We start from the raw sequence: 17,840 nt of genomic DNA on the forward strand, positions 1-17,840 counted from the left end.
ACTGTACTCATAACCCATAATACAGTCATCAGCATCATCTTCCATCACGAAAGACAACAACATGCCATGTTCCGATGTCTCTCTCTCTCTCTTTCTCAATCTCTTCTCTTAAAGCTGTTCCACTTTGGTTAAATAATCCAAGAGTTACTTGGGCTAGAGAGCGCAACCCAGCAATGACTTTATAGCCTGGTGGTTAGAGCTTTCACCCAGGATATAGGACACCCATGATACAGTCCTCTTGCTCCAAAGTCACAACAAACAACTCCTTTTATATATCCAGACCTAAATGTCCTGCTCCCAAGGTACAATAGCCTAATAAAGATTTTATGAACAGTTAATGAACATGAAAACCTGTGTGAAATCTTTTGGCTCCAATTAACAGAAAAACAACAACACTGAGCCATTCTTCCACTAGTTTGAATAAAATTATCAGAGAATTTACAACAGAAATGACTATTTGTGCATGTGAGCATGACAGATATCTTTTTTTCCCTAAGGTACAGGAGTAGGTTTGGGGGAGCACGGAAGTAAAAGCAGAATTTGCTTCAAAAGTATACCAGTCCCAAGTATGGAGATTAGTCACTATTTATGGCAGTACTTGTAGAAGGCTAGTAGACTGCAGGCTTTAATTACAAGAAGTTGCATTGGAAGGAGCTAAGAGTTAATCTTTTAAGATTAATACCGCAATACCTTTCTTAAATGTGATTAGTGTGAACAGTTCCAGTTTGATGACTATCACTGTTACATGATGGGAAAGCATTACAAAAAAACTTTTGAAAGATTAATGAGAGCAAGAACCCAATACCATTAATTACTGTCGTTTATTCGTGTCTAATTGGAAAGAAGAATCTCGCCCCCACCACAAACTGTACAAAAAGTTCTTATTCACAGCTCCATTGTAAATAGTACTAAGTAAGATAAAAGTTTAAAAATAGGACAGTTCTTTTAGATAGAACATGACTTTGCCCATATTGAGTATGCTAAGCTGCTCAATGCAACAACTGACCTAACCTTTAAATAGAATAAAATACATTTACTTAGAGTAATGACATTAGTATCTAACTATGCAGACTGTTTTTTCTTGTGGTTTGTATTTCTAATCTTAAGTGACCATCTTAACCATTCCAGTTCTTAGCTGATTACAAAGGCAGAGATTTTGTGAAAGGCTGAAAGACCATAAAGTACTTAGCTAGGACCTTCATAAAAGGAATGGAATACTGCCAGTATTTCTGTTAACATGTTTAATCAAAAGAGGCTACGACAGAACTGTTGGCTTTCTACTGCAATAGAGAACGCTAAGAGTACATTACCTTGTCATTACAAAGTTTTCTCTTGGTAAAATAATCTTGGAAGAAAGGGGTCACTAGATCTCACAATATGTACTTCATTACAATACAGCAATTCCTTAGTATCCAAGGACAGCCTTATAGTGAAGTTATGCTGGACACTGTTTAAAAAAATTTAATGAACAAGAAACCTGTTGAAAGTCCTCTGTTTCCCACCAAATCACATTAAAAGCTACTCTGCTCTTTCTTTCCTGTAAAACAATAAAGTTGTGTATGAAAGGGCATCATATGAGTGAAATATTAAAATAAATTACAAAATGGTTCTCTTATGGAGAGATTCTCTTATAATTGCGGATATTGAGATATTCTCTTATAAAACTCACAAAGCGGTATAGCATTTTTCTGAAGATAGGTAACAGTAATATATCACAGGAAATACAGTGATAATATACAGACTTTTTTGCATTGAGATGAAAATATTTGAAGGTTGAGTACCTCCCATCCCTGAGTGGATATACAATAGCATAGGTGAGGCACTCTTCTTCTTCGCATTTCACCTACATGTTCAGAATACCTGACAGTCAGTCAACTTCTTATGTATAATGTGTTCTCCGGGAGATATTGGGACATCCCCAGACAACAGGTCAACTAACTCAGTGGATTATTTTATTTCCAGTATGAGCTCACTTTTGAGCAAGGAGACTCCTCACTTCTTACAACCCTGGAGACTGATGTCTGTCTGCTATTTATCTACAGAATAGGTACAGCATGAGTAACTGCAGCTTCCCACACTGAACCACCCATTAATATGCCTCAGACGGACCAGAAAGATAGACCAGGGTCTTGGAACAGTGAGTCTGATAACAAGAGAACCACTTAGTGAAATTCGGATGAGGATTTATTATGAGAATAATAGCTACATTCTTTATGATAAAGAGTCTATTTCCTGTATAATAGCTCAAGTTTCTGCTGGCCTTCTAAATAACACGGTAGATAGAAAAGAGGACCAAATTAAAAGTCTTTCCTTTGACCTTTACTATGAATATAGCTTAAAAATTAACCTTAATTCTGTGAGGGGAAAAAAAGTCACTGAAGTTCGGACAATGAGTCAAATGATTCAGATACTTGAGCCTTTGACTAACTTGAAAATCAACTGATTCATGAAATTAATAAATACAAGGAAAAAATTACACTTCCATGCTTTGATCTTCTTTATTTTATCTAGACAGTAGATCGTGTTGAGCATTCAAGTTTCGGCATATTTCCAGTTATGCTTTGGAATAGTCTCCCAATTCTACCAAGCTCTGTTTTGCAGTAAAAAGTCTCAAATATTAAACACTGAGGAAAATACTTTTAGCACTGCTTCTTCCTAAGTTTATCATTCTCCTTAAAAGAAAGGATTTATCAAGCTGTAAACTCCTGAAAAAGCCAGTAACAAAGATTTTAAAAGATTAAGACATTTGATACGTATGTCATGGGACACTTTCTAGCAATCCTACTCTTCTAGATCACCATACTTGTGTAAAAGAAAGCTTATATAGGTATTCTATAGTTTAAAATTCACAGCTCTTTTCTCAGATGCATACAGCATGGTACATTTTGCATAGTACAGAATATATACTTGCAATATGTATTAATTCTGTGGATGTCTAAACTGCAATAAAATCTGCACTAACATTTTGTGACAAGTCATGTTACTGTGAGCTGTTTGCTGGTATACAAAAGAAGGAACTTTGGACCTGACCCTTTAACTGAGACATTACAGCCTGTTACCTAGAAAAATGAGGTACATATCCTTTAAAAGCAATAATCTGCATCAGCTTTACTGTTATGAAAGGAACTTTTTATAAAACGGTACATAAGTAATTACAAATAAATAATTATACTGTAAAATGCTGCCTAGGACATTAAGAGACTCACCTAACAATGTGTTGTGATCTATCCCACTTTTTGATGGAAACTGCTGACAGAGATATGCTCCTTGCTGAAAGAATCACATAACTGAAGAAAAGAAAGAAAGAAAGAAAGAAAGAAAGAAAGAAAGAAAGAAAGAAAGAAAGAAAGAAAGAAAGAAAGAAAGAAAGAAAGAAAGAAAGAAAGAAAGAAAGAAAGAAACCCAACAAAAAAATCCTTGAAGTTGTATATGTTGAATTAAAAGCCATATTTGAAGGACATAATGAAAAATATATTGGGTACAGTCCTCAGCTGCACTGAGAAAACAGGTGGCTGTAGGCTGCCTTTATACCTTCCCTGATTGTGAGTCAGCTGGGTAGCTGAACAAGCCTCCCTGCATAAGTCAGAGCAGCCACAGGGCTACTTTAACTTATGCCAATTACAATACTCTCCTTAGGAATTTTTTTTCTAGATGAGGACTGGCAGAACACATCATATACCAACGCTTCCGCTTCCCCTCTAGCCCCCAAAAGCTCATCCCCTCTTTGCACACCCATTGCACCAATGGAGGGGAAGGAGTGGAGCACAGAGCTACTGATGTAAAACCAGCTATGCCAACTTTCCACCAGTCCAAGATTCTATCATGTCAGGAGAATCCTCAGGTGCCCCTGGCAGCTTTAATGTCACTGTGTGCTGCTCCAGTGGTACAAAGTGATCTCATTGGGATCGAGGATCCAGCCCACAGCCTGAGGAGCAAGAGAGACTAACTTATAGGGAAAGTTCTTTGCCCTCTTTTCCACAGAGAAAGTGTTTCCACTATCAACCCTACCTTCAGACTCTCTGCTGCATATCTATAGCTCTATTTAAAATATTTATCATGCCCAATTAAAATAGGTAGCAGTAGTGGTGAATGGGCCAATTTGAAGGATACTCTTCGCTATTACGGATGTCAACTACAAGTAGTTTTGGCTTGCTATTTTTGGTTTTCTTTGTAGGCGTTTTGAAGTGACTAGGTCCCGTCAGCTCACACAAGCCAATCAGATCTTCTGCTGAAATCCGCGGTGACATTTCTGCCTTCAGGTCATTCAACTGGATAGAGTCCCTAGACTTTAAAGAGAGAAAAATAAAATCTTTACAATGATGTAACTATTTATTTGTGGTGTTACTGTAGCTGTTGGTCCCTGGTTGTTAGAGGGACAAAGTGTGTAAGGTTAATATCTTCTATTGGTCCAACTTCTGTTGGTGAAAGAGATGAGCTTTCGAGCTTACAAAGACCTGAAGAAAATCTCTATGCAAGCTTGAAAGCTTTTCTCTTTCATTAACAAAAGTTGCTGCAAAAAAAGATATAACCTCACCTACCTAGTTTCTCACTTAACTGTTTAGGCATTATCCAGCATTCATTGCAACTTCTGCTTTATATGATTATCCTAAATATAAAAGTGAAATTTTGCACAGAAACATTCCTTTCTTGTAACTACAGACAAGTTTGAGATAAGCCATATAGCACTGTATCTAGAACTTTTCAAATTATTCCTTGTAGATAGCTCTATTTTCTGTTTGAAAATTATCCATAAATAGATTTTTTATGAACATGTAATTTACAATTGTTTAAGGAATAGCTTGAGAAAACAAGCTTTGAGAAAACCTGTTCTTGGTTCATGAAGTGTTCACATCTGATTAAGCGAGCTGTAGCTCATGAAAGCTTATGCTCAAATAAATTGGTTAGTCTCTAAGGTGCCACAAGTACTCCTTTTCTTTTTGCGAATACAGACTAACACGGCTGTTACTCTGAATACTGATAAGATGTTCTCCTTCACTCTGGCCACTTTATGCAAGGTAAAGAGGCCCTAAAAGCCTTGGGACTCTCCAGTGGAGGACTTTCCCAGTTTAAAAACTGATGTAGACAGCCACAAGTTGTCCTTCAAGGATCCCCTTGAAAGCCCTCATGTAGAGGACATGTCAGGAATGGGATGGATGTGTAGTGAGTGGGGAGGATATTCTGGGCAGCAGGAGGGCCCATAGATCAACTAGGAAACCCACCATAATTTAGACTGTTCCATGGAGCTGTCTAAATTACGCCAGAGGCTACTCCAGTCCCCAGAGGATGCAAAGATGACTTAAAGCTACCTTAACCTCCCCTTAGCTGTGAGTTCTGTCCTGCATCTTTGAGGTGCAGCACAGAATCTCTCCAAGTGCCCATTCACTATTTATTATTCCCCCACTGAACCATACTATTTGTCAAATAAGTCACTTGGTATTGTTTCTGGATGAGCTAAGCTTTATAAAAGTTATTTGGGAACACTTAGCTAATTTATTGTGGTGACACAGAAATACTCTATTATTTGCTTAACAGCCTTTCCATTGTGAATGTTCTCACAAATATTCACAAGCACTAGAATCCATGGTGCTTTTGCTTTTTATTATTGTGAAAAAACATGTAATTGAGCCCGCACACACAAAAAAAGAAAATAATGCATCCTGAATCTCAGAAAAGTGAATCAGTGCATCTTATTCACAAATATATTGATAATTGATGATGAATACAAAACCACTAAATTATAGCCGAGTTTATGTACAGTGAATTTCAGTGACAATTACAAAATGCAGAAAGCTGGGCCACAAAGTGTGGTAGAGCTTTCCCAGCCATAATCCCTATTTATAATTGTGAAATTGCTGAATTTTTAAGAAGTTAACTTTAAAACAGCTCCACACTGTAGAAGAACCACCTCTACCCAATCCAACACATTCCACCAAACCTCCCCCCGCCACAAAAACAACACCATGACAAACAGATATACTTTGCAGAGTGCTCAAAAGGCCAGGAAACTCAGGCTCTGTAAGAGTGATGCAGGGACGTGAATTCCAGTCATGCAAACTCATTGAGAATGTTCAGTTACTAACACCCTGGTGTTTAAATCTAGGGACTGTTGAAAATCCCAGCTGATCTCATGAGAGATGGTAACATACCCAAGGACTTAAAATAGTCGAATGCATTATACCCACCATGTTATCATCTCTAAACAGGACTGAGCCAAAGTGAGTTAGATCATTTTCACCAGTAACCCCTCTATGCAGAGCAATTTTGCCTCAGCAGCTAATGGAACTCTATGGGGAAGTCTCAATACTTCAGCTTCAAATGTTACCAGCTTTTCAAAGCACCCATACCGAGGCAAACATTAATTTTTTCTACATTTAGAAAATCCAGCACAGGACATGTGGTTCAGAGGCTTCAATGCACCACTGCATTGTGCTTTACTGTAGTCTGCAGAAGTAGCATGTACCTACCACCACTTTGTCCAGCTTGTTTCATTGCCTAGTAATGAGGTGTCTGATTTGCATAATATTTTATCCTAGCAGTAAAGAGTTAATGAAGTCAGTCACCAATGGACAAAGGCTAAATTCAGCTCCATTGTGCCAAAATGTAGCCCTGCTGTATGTGACTCCAGTGGAGCTTTTCTTGCTTACACCAGGGCTGAATTTGTCTCTGTGCAACTGTTGTGCTCCTACTGTGTTTGAGGTCAAACACAGGCAAAAGTTGTTTATAACTTCTGAGTGTTCAGCTGTTTCCAGTGAATTATTCTGGCTTGTCTGGAGATGAATCTGTATGGGATAGCTGGGAACTGCTACAGTGAGCATCTTCTCGAAGCTGTTCAGACTACTGTTTTGGTGACTGTTACTGGTGGAATACTTTTTCTGTGTAAATTAAAAGGTAGCTATTTTGTTTAGAAAATCCAAACGTGTGCTTTGCAATTCTTCCATACCCAACAAAGATGCTTGGGCCACTTCTCCCCAGTGCAGGTATTACTCCCTTTTACATTACTGGACATTATAAGCAGATTAAACAGTAAATACAGCCCAGATGTAAAATACAAAATAGAAAAATAAAAAATTTAAAAAGTGTTCCTACATTACTGGTGAATTTTACTGGATTGATTTTAAGAGTTAAATATAGAAAGTGCTGTTTAAAAGCAGGATTATTCTAAGAGTATCAGGGGGCTGAATTTTATGCTTAGAGAAAAACAGAACCATAGTTCATAGGATTATTTTTGCCATCTAGTCTCTTGTATATATGTAGGAAATGTTCATACCGATTTTCAGTACCTAGCTTATCATTTGCTTTGCAATTTTCACTTCTCAATGAGGAAACAGTAGTGTTAGCAATCAGGAGAGCTGTAGCTCATGAAAGCTTATGCTCAAATAAATTGGTTAGTCTCTAAGGTGCCACAAGTACTCCTTTTCTTATTGAGGCACTTGTAATCAGAGTATTAAATAGAGCTGAGAAGAAGATGGTTTTCCTGTCCCATGAATATTTTGAAGATATCAAAACATTTTCCCATCTCAAATTGGGATGAAAAGTCAAAATCTTGACAATTTTTGCAAATCAAAAATCCGATAAAAAATTTGCTCTGGTTCATTCAAAACAATTTCAAAACATTTCATTTTGGTTTTGATCTTCTCTCTTTTTTTAAGCTTTAAGTCTAAATTCACTAAAACGTCAAAATAAAAAGTAATTTAAACTCAGAAAAATGAAATTTATTCCCCCCCAAAATTTCAAGTCAGATTTGTCAAAACCATCAACTGTTTTGCAAACAGTTTCAGTTCTTATGAATCAACATTTTCCAGCAAAAAAAACCCAGTGCAATGAAAAATTAGTGATCAAGTCTAGTGTTAATTAACTCAAGTAATTACTGCTAGCGCTAGCCCTTGCTTCAGTGGTGCATTGTAAACATGTGCCAGCTTCCATTGATATAGCAGAACCTCAAAGATATGAACCCCAGAGTTACAGACAGACCTATCAACTGGACACCATGTGACACCAGAAGTAACCAATCAGGCAGCAGCAGGGACCCCCCCACCCCAAAAAAAAAAAGAAAGAAAGAAAAAGCAAATACTGTACTGTGCCTGTATTGAATCTTAAAGGTAGGCACATCTGGGCTGCATGTCCCTACATGCAGGGCAGCCATTTACAGCTAGGATGTGAAGACACTGGGGCTTCCAGCCCAAGGCAGCTGGAGTTGGCAGAGCAGGAGCAGCGCTGGGGTCAGTGCTGCTTTCACACACACACACACACACACCCACCCACCCACCCACCCCGCCGAAATGGGGATGCGCTGTTTTACCCCCTTCCCCTGGCCAGGAGGGGGACAAGGTTACAAACTCAGTCTGAAAGAAGCTGCCAGTGCTGAGGAGCGAGCAGAGCTGCTGCTGGACCTTGGCCTGGAGTGTCAGCTGCTGGAGCCCAAATTGCGCTTTGTTCTGAGTTACAAACATTTTAGAAAAAGAAAAGGAGGACTTGTGACACCTTAGAGACTAACAAATTTATTAGAGCATAAGCTTTCGTGAGCTACAGCCCACTTCATCGGATGCATAGAATGGAACATATAGTAAGAAGAAATATATATACAATCAGATAAGTTGGAAGTTGCCATACAAACTGTGAGAGGCTAATTAGTTAAGATGAGCTATTATCAGCAGGAGAAAAAAAACTTTCGCAGTGATAATCAAGATGGCCCATTTAGACAGTTGACAAGAAGGTGTGAAAATACTTAACTTTAGGGAAATAGATTCTATATGTGTAATGATCCAGCCACTCCGAGTCTCTATTCAAACCCAAGTTAATGGTATCTAGTTTGCATATTAATTCAAGCTCAGCAGTTTCTGGTTGGAGTCTGTTTTTGAAGCTTTTCTGTTGCAAAATTGCCACCCTTAAAGCCATGAAAGCTTATGCTCTAATGACTTTGTTAGTCTCTAAGGTGCTACAAGTACTCCTGTTCTTTTTGCGAATACAGACTAACACGGCTGCTACTCTGAAACATTTTAGAGTTACAGACAACTCTAAATTCCCGAGGTGTCTGTAACTCTGAGGTTCTACTGTATTATTGATTTCCCACTCAAATTGTAGTTTATGATCTTCTGTACAGTTTTGCTACTAACTAGGAAAAGAATTACATGAATGTGCTGGAGAAACAGTAAAGGCAAAATTAAGCTACACAACAAAGGAATATAGTGGTGTGGTACAGTATACCTCCAAAAACAGTCCTTAGGCAACCTATGTACAATTACACTTACCTTTGCTATGATCAGGGAATCAAAAGGTATTCATAATTATAGACAGCATCTACTGGACTAACAAGACCATGCTAAATTACTACACGTTTTTTTCTGGTCTCTCTGTTACAGTCTGCAGAACACAATGACTTAGAAATCTGCGGTCTCTATTATGAGATATACTCAGCGTGCAGGATTTTTTTACCCCAGTGAAAATAATAAAGGACACTTTATGACAAAAAGACACCCCTGAGTTTCTAAATACTGTACTGTTAATTTAAGTACAATAGAATACTCAAACATGAAAGAGTATTGTAACCTTAATTCAAGCACCCAAGTATCTTTGCATTAGAACAGTTTTTAATTATATGACCACATACTATTCCCTCCCCCCCACCAAGATACCTGCCTAATTCAGTGCACAGGATGGATGCACACAGGGGAAGAATTAAGGTTGAATTGGCAACCTTAAAAGTGGCATTTCCTATGCTTGTATAATAGAAGTCATAATCATCAAAATTCTACATTATCCCCAAAGGGTAAACAGTAAACAAGTGCTCCATAAGTAAGACTATGGCTACACTATGAGCTAGGGATGCCATATCCCTGCTCACATACATATACTCGTGCAAGCACTCAGTGAGCTACCAGGAGAACAAATAGCCTTGTAGCCACAGTAGCATGGGTAGCAGCAGTGGAAGCATGGCTGAGCTGTGTTCAGTACATATTCAGTGGTTTCAGGAGAGTTTGTATTTGACCCGACTCAGCTGTGCCTCCGCTGCCACTGCCTGGGCTACCCATCTATTTGTATTCAAGCTAGCTTGATGAGAGCTACCCTACACAAGCAGGGAAACCATATTCCTAGCTCACAGTGTAGACATAGCCTAAGAAATCATCTCCAGTTAACAGCTGAGTAACCACTAACATAACTGCAACTCAATTAAAATAAATATCCTAAGTGGCGTTAGCCACCTGTAAAGTTCATTACTATCTTTCTTATGATTCCTTCTCTTCCTTTTCTGATCTAGGATACCCAATTTCCATCTGTACTGTATGATGTCCCAGAATATCAAGGTGTGGCCCGTAATTCATGCACAGTTTTGCAGGAAATAGAACTGTTGAATCAATTCCTTCATTTACAACTGTTTTAATTAAAGTCATTTCTTCTTTCAAAGACTGTGTTAATGAAAATACAATTGGAAAAAGGAACAGCTCTACTCTTCATATATAAAACTGGTGTTTTTTTGGAGGTGGGGAGGGGGTTGGCTACCTTTAAAAGTTTGTCTGTATCTGCTAATGCCTGCATACTTCTCATTCACAGAGAAAGATTCTTCATGGAGATTCTCTAAAAAAACTGTCAACATATAAAGCACTTTTCTCTAAATTTATGTCTAGAACTTGAGTTTACAACGTCTCAAGGAGTCTACCAAGTCTGTTCAGTTCTTCTTCTCAGGTATTTCCTGTATATGTTTTGTATCACTTCCACTCCTCAGGGCACTGTAGGTGTGAGAGAGCAATATGGGCACAGAGCCCTCACTCCAAAGACTATTGCTCACAGCTAAAAAATAGGTTTACTCTCAAGCTTGATTTTCTGCTTGGGACAGTCCAACCAAAATCTTTATACTCTTTTCTGCACACTAAATATAGTTTCACATCTTCCACAATCTGCTGTGACAGCAGTGATATTTGGTTTTAACTAGAGCTCCACCTGATTATCATCATCATTTATTTGCATGACCATAACGTCTACCGGCCCTACTCAGGGGCCAAGATCCACGTGCTCGGCTCTGTACAAACAGAACAAAAAGATGGTCCCTGCTCCAAAGCACTTATAGTTTAAGAGCATGTCTAAACGAAGCATAAGTGTGAGGCAAGCTGTGGTGTAAATCTGCAGTGCACTTACATGCTGCACTAACTGTCCATGTGGACCGTGCTGCTGCACCCTGAATGTTTGAAACAGCAGTATGCAAATCACACTGGGGAACTTTCAGAGTGCAGCAGCACGGTCCACATGGACAGTTAGAGTGCACAGCATGCTGGAGTACTGTAGATTTGCTATGTGCTAATTTGCTGTTTAGACATGCCCTAAATCTATGGCAAGCAACAACCAATATAGAAAGGCAGACAGAGAAGTTCATGGAAAAAATAAGACTGTATTGGTCAGTATAACAGGCAGTGGTATTAGTGCACCAGCAGCATAACCATTGTCATATTTATTGTAGGCATCATGGAAAAGGAAAGTTTTAAGGAGGGATTTGAATGAAGGTAATGAGGTGGCTTTGCGGATATTTATGGGGAGCTCCTCCCAAGCACAAGGGGTCTGAGAGAAAATATGCTTGTCTGAAAATTTAACAAATGGGTGATAGAGACTGCTATGATTGACCAATTGGAGGCAGGAATTGACCTCTTGATGCTGAATGAGACACAGCAGGTAGCTTGGGGATTGGCTGTGAAGGACCTTGATAATGAAGACAAGTTGCTTATGTTTGATGTGATAGAAGGGGGAGCCAATGACAGGACAAAAAAGAGAGGGGTGACTGTGCTAGGCTAGTAGAATAATCTTTTCAGCAGCATTCTGAATGAATATGAGCGGTGCAAAATTGCATTTGTCAAGGCCAGAGAAAAGGATGTTGCTGTAATTGAGACATGAGACAACAAGAGCCTGGCTGAGCATTTTAGCTGTGTGGATACATAGGAAAGGCCTTATCTTAGAGATGTGATGCAGAAAGAATCTTCAAGATTTAGACATAGCCTGATATAAGGACTTGGATACCCAAGTCGAAGATGATGCCCACATTATGGGCCAGAGTGACAGGCAGGATGGTGGTGCTGTTCACAATGACTGAGAAAGAAGGTGCAGAGGAGGTCTCAGGAGGAAGATTAAGAGCACCGCTAGAGCCATGTTTAGCTTAGGCTGACAGCTAGACTTTTAGACAGAATTCTTAACTGTACCCAGTGATTGGCCTCATTCCTCGTTTAGGTCTTTTGGTGGTGTCATAGCTAGGCACCAGTTTCCAGCTGTGGGGGAGGGGAGAGAGAGACCATTTGAAAATAAGCCTCCAGAAAGATTACTTGTCCTCTCAGCAGCAATTTGTGATCACCGGACATTTTAAATTCATTTAAAAAACCCACCAAGCTGTGAATATAAAACAGCTCCCAATTAAGAGCCTGATTCAGCCAGGTACTTAAGCATTTGTCTAACGTTAAGCTGCAAATAGTCCCATGGACATCCTTGGGACTACTTACATACTTAAAGTTAAAACATGTACTTGCTGAATCAATGCCTACTTAAAAAAAAAAAAAAACAATAGAAAGTGAGAGCTGAAAGAAGCCACTAGGCTACAAACTGCAGCTCTAAGGGCAGTAAGGCTCATTGGCAGGCAGGTGTAAAAAAAGAAGGGGTCCAATAGACCAGGACACCTAGGAGAAAAAATTAACAAATACAGTCCAAATAGCATAGGAGGATGCATTTATAACTTACTCTCTTCTGTTACCCTTCTGATATGACCTATTTAGGGTTTTCCATACTGCATACAGAGAAAAATTACCAGAAAAACTTTTTTTAAAAAATAATGGAAAGTAATGACACATCCACTCCCAGTCTTTATTCAAGCCTAAATTAATTGAATCCAGTTTGCAAATTAATTCCAATTCAGCAGTCTCTCATTGGAATCTGTTTTTGAAGTTTTTTTGTTGAAGAATTGCCACTACATGCATCCGATGAAGTGAGCTGTAGTTCACGAAAGCTTATGCTCAAATAAATTGGTTAGTCTCTAAGGTGCCACAAGTACTCCTTTTCTTTTTGCGGATACAGACTAACACGGCTGCCACTCTGAAAAGCGAGCAGAACGTTGTTGTAAAAGCTCTATCTACTGTCTTTCATTTTTCTGAGCAACGTTGTTTAATTCATCCCTATATTTTGGTTGCAGTTTGCTGTCTGCTAGTTTTGACCTTTAAACACATCTTTTTAAATAACTATAACCCACAACTCTGTGTGTGCGTGCATGCGGCTTTTTAATGCATACCCTGATATTGCTCACAGACAACAGATTCTTAAAAAGAAAAGGAGTACTTGTGGCACCTGAGAGACTAACCAATTTATTTGAGCATGAGCTTTCGTGAGCTACAGCTCACTTCATCGGATGCATACCGTGGAAACTGCAGCAGACTTTATATACATACAGAGATCATAAAACAATACCTCCTCCCACCCCACTGTCCTGCTGGTAATAGCTTATCTAAAGTGATCATCAAGTTGGGCCATTTCCAGCACAAATCCAGGTTTTCTCACCCTCCACCCCCCACACACAAACTCACTCTCCTGCTGGTAATACCTCACCTTACCTGATCACTCTTGTTACAGTGTATATGGTAACACCCATTGTTTCATGTTCTCTGTGTATATAAATCTCCCCACTATATTTTCCACTGGATGCATCCGATGAAGTGAGCTGTAGCTCACGAAAGCTTATGCTCAAATAAATTTATTAGTCTCTAAGGTGCCACAAGTACTCCTTTTCGTTCTGTTCTTGGTAGTGACCTTACTGCCTGAGCTGGGAAACGCTTGCAAATCACTGACTATCCTGTCCTTTTCTTTAAAAGTCCTTTCAAATCTGCTCCTAGTTACACTGTAGTAAAATTTCTGAACTTTTAATTTTCCCGTATCCTAACGTTAGTGTGGAATCTCATTTTAGAAAATTCACCTATGAGAAGTTGTTCACCAGGGAAGGTTGCTTAACAGACAGCACGATTTAGAAAAAAGATTTATATGGGCTGGCTTTAGAAGTCTACTCTCATCCTATGTGTTTCCTTGACTACCCCCTAAATCCTTTAAATTAGAGCACTTGTTCTTCTCACCCCATTAGCTTTTAAACAGGACTGGGAATTACTAAGCTGAATGCATTTACTGCTCTTAATAAAAAGGAGGCATTAGGAATTTTAATGTTTTTAATATTAGAAATTAAAGCTACATAAATATTCTGAAATTAGAAGTTGAGCTTCAGAAAGATTAAAGAGCTCTAGCACCGGTAGGCCACACAATCAGAACTTCCATCTCAATTTCCATTAAGCCGTAATTTCCGATTCGCATTTCATCCTGGCTTTCACATGCAGATACACCCTTTATGGAAAAGAAATTAAGTTTTTCTGATTCTGCTGGACCTGCACTTAGCAGTTCCATCTGATAATAGCTCTTGCATTTAGCTGAGTTTTGGTCCAGGAAACAGAATGGCTTAAAATAGGCTGCAGGTTTTTTGCTTTTTGTTTTTAAATGAACATGGCATTCCTTATCACATTAAAAAAAAAGCCTTTTTTAAACAAAGGTATTTCAGCATTGAATTAAATCAGCAGTTCTCAACCTGGGGGTCAGGGCTTCAAAGTGGGTCGCGACCCCTTTTTAATGGGGTCACCAGGGCTGGCGTTAGACTTTCTGTGGCCTGGGGCCGAAGCCCCACCGCCCGGGACCAAAGATGAAGCCTGAGGACTTCAGCTCTGGATGGCGGGGCTCAGGTTATAGGCTTTGGGTCAGGGTTTGGGCTTTGCCTCCCCTCCACCCACAGGGCGGTAGGGCTCAGGCTTCCATCCTACCCTCCCGGAGTTGTGTAGTAATTTTTGTTGTTAAAAGGGGGTCATGATGCAATGAAGTTTGAGAACCCCTGAATTAAATCAATTTCTATGTAAGCAAGGGACCAAGTACGATTTTTTGCATAATTTCAAATGCCTTAGGAACCGTGTGTTCTGCTGAAGGTGGCATTCCACACAATCTATTTAACTGTGCAATACCTATGTGTCTATGTTCAGAAACGAAAGACAATTACTTTTAAAGTTGAGATAAGCTTATACCATGTTTTTAGCCAAGTAGATTTCCTAGAGCTTGATCTGATAATTGCTTTTTATTTCACCCAGGAAACAAGAAAGCAGAAGACCATAAGCAACTACGAATATACTGTAAACTGGAAAAGACTGCTGCAGACCAATGATGACTCTTACTACAAAGATGTCACTGACCATACCAGTTGCGTCCCTCTCATTTAACATATACAAAACCAAAGAAGGCTCCCTTACCATGCATGATGCTTTACACCTAAATGTAACAGGCTTTAAAACAAGTTAGAGCCCCCCTGTACTCGGTGCTGTACAAACACACAGTATATGACAGCACCTTCTCTGAAGGGTTCACAATCTAAACAGACAAGACCTAACAGGTGTGTGAAATAATAAGGAGACAGGGGAGACGGAGGACAGGGGGTGGAGTGGTAAAGCACAGACTAGCTATATTCACAGCAAAATGCCAATCAGCACCAGTCAGTCATCATAATCACAATTCACCACTGTCACATAGCAGAGTATAAGCGGTGTGACCTAGTGGTCAGAACTGGAGTCTGGCCTAGCAAAACCAAATGACAAAGAACCAAAGACATGGGCAGGAGATAAGTCAATGGTTAGAGTCAGGAGTTCTAAGGAAGGTAGCAACTAGGGCTGGAGCGCGAGCAGGCACAACTTGGAACAAGGGCTGGTGCAGGAAGATGGTCTGGCACAGCTGCAGGTACGGAATGCATTGAGCAGCCACTGTACAGTCATTGCTGCAAGGCTTAAGTGACCTGTTGGCCCTTTTTTCCCTGATCAGGGAGCACAGCCATTTAGTGAGGGTTTATTAGGCCCAGCCAAGTACGCTGGTTTGCTAGGCGACTGGGCCCAGAGCCAGCTGACTTCCTGTCAACTTATCTAGATATTATCAGATGGCAGTTTTCTGTATACATCACAGGTGAAGTCAGTCTTAAGGATGAGAAGGTGGTAGCTTTATGCATTTTGCCTCTATCCCAAAAAGAGCTTTACACATTCTAAACTCTCTTCAACAACTACTTGGATGTTGCTACTGCATATTATTCAAACGAATTCAAAATCTGTAGTCTCTATAATTAGGCAGGCATAGTCTGCTAAGAACTTCTGCAAGGGGTAGTGGGCCCTTACTAATAATGTCCTTTTTGTTTATAAACAAAATACTTTTAATATTACAAACTGATGGCCTTGAAATTGTAAAGTGCTTTACCAGCATACCACCGCTGAAGATGTTCATGCTTAAGTCCACTATTAATGACATTAGGGAAGGGGAGGTAAGTTAAATCAGAAAAACAAGAAAAGGATGTCTGGCAGAAGGGACAAGGAGAAAAAGTAAATTGTTAAAGATGAGTCTTAGAAAAACACTTTCATGTTATTCTCTCATATTCAATCAAGAATGCACAGATCTTATAAAATGGTAAACAACACACACACTTTTCACAATATACAAAGCATAAACAAACTCTGCCATTTTGCCAGAACTCCTTGTTACCAAGCAAATCCACCTCTTTCTCCTTGGAATAAAAAAATTGGATGATTCGGCTGATTTTGCACAGCAGAAAGGAAAATACTCCACTATATGCTGGGTGGGCATGCTGCAAAGTCTCATTTACTGCTGGTTCAGTAAAAGGTTAAATACCTCTCCCTACCACTGTGGGAAACCATTTTAAATTATAAAACTTAGCTGCAGTCTAGCTGTGTCTTAAACACACAAAGCACAGGTTAATGTAAATCAACTCAATGGGAAACCGTGCAAGTGACGAAACTGGAATGAAGTGACAACTTCCTCTTGCACTTTCAACCAGTGACTAATTTCTTACATTGCTGGATACTGTTTCCTTTGGAAATTATAAGTAATTAGACTTATTAGCAAGTTATGCTACTTAGCTTTAGGAAAGAAATGTTCCTGGAAGAATACTTGTTTTGTTAAGTAGTTTTAAATTGTTGTTTTATATCCCACTTAAAAAAACTGTATTAGCATGAACAAAAATTCCCCCCTCCAATTATGACCAGTTCCATTTGGCAGATATTTATTTTTTCTGGGGTTCTAATAGAGTCCCTTCTATTTTATGGATAAGCATTAGCAACATCAGCACAGCTTTGGAAAGTGTGTTAGCTGCTACTAGGGCCTGCTGAAAGACAACAATACACTGTTTATGTCCTACATTAGCAGTGACAAATTTAAATATTTTTCAGTAAAGTATTTAGGATCCATACTTCATCTGCAGGATTCTCAAAGTTTAAAAATATGGTTATAATCAGAAAAGGTAATCAAAATGATATCCGTGCTCCACATTTATCCTCTCTGTGACTTTGATATATTTTCTCAATTTACAAATTAGGGTCTCAATACTATGAACTTTTACACATATGAATAGTTCCATTAATGTCAACGGAATTACGTGCATGTACAAAGTTAAGCATGTGCATAAGTATTTGCATGATTAGGCCCCCAACCAAGACTTTTCTGACTACGTTTATTGCAAGCTCAGCCTGGAATCTGAAAACCAAGCAGGGTTCTTTCTTCCACTTACATTGCCATCCAAAGTACAGAACTTTAGTTGATAACGTTGCCAGATGAGATGGAGATGTGAAAATACAGCTTCCTTTTTCACAGCTTGACTCACTCTAGAATGTTCACAGCAGTAATAGTGTATTGCTAGTGTATTAAAAGGACATGAATGCGATAAGATAGACCTTGTCTACACCACAGAAATTTTGTAAAAATTGCCCACCATTCTTAACACCAATTTAGATCCTTCAACGTTAGAACCC

General features: G+C 39.1%; 1 protein-coding gene across 21 annotated transcripts in view; it reads right to left on the minus strand.

Moving 5' to 3' along the window:
- The window catches only part of TBCK (TBC1 domain containing kinase), a 281,017-nt gene that overhangs the window by 114,162 nt on the left and 149,015 nt on the right, over positions 1–17,840 (minus strand). For 20 of the 21 annotated variants that reach the window (XR_012158524.1, XR_012158514.1, XR_012158513.1 and 17 more), the window contains one exon: positions 4,111–4,286. The exons of the other annotated variant lie outside the window; for it this stretch is intronic. Coding sequence is in view for 1 of the 20 variants with exons in the window: in XM_073340839.1 (XP_073196940.1) it covers positions 4,111–4,286 (176 nt within the window). In the remaining 19 variants the exon portion in view is untranslated. The remainder of the gene's footprint in view (positions 1–4,110; positions 4,287–17,840) is intronic. 21 annotated transcript variants of the gene reach the window in all.

The sequence above is a fragment of the Lepidochelys kempii genome, chromosome 4 (genome assembly GCF_965140265.1).
Source record: "Lepidochelys kempii isolate rLepKem1 chromosome 4, rLepKem1.hap2, whole genome shotgun sequence".
Lineage (NCBI taxonomy): Eukaryota > Metazoa > Chordata > Testudines > Cheloniidae > Lepidochelys > Lepidochelys kempii.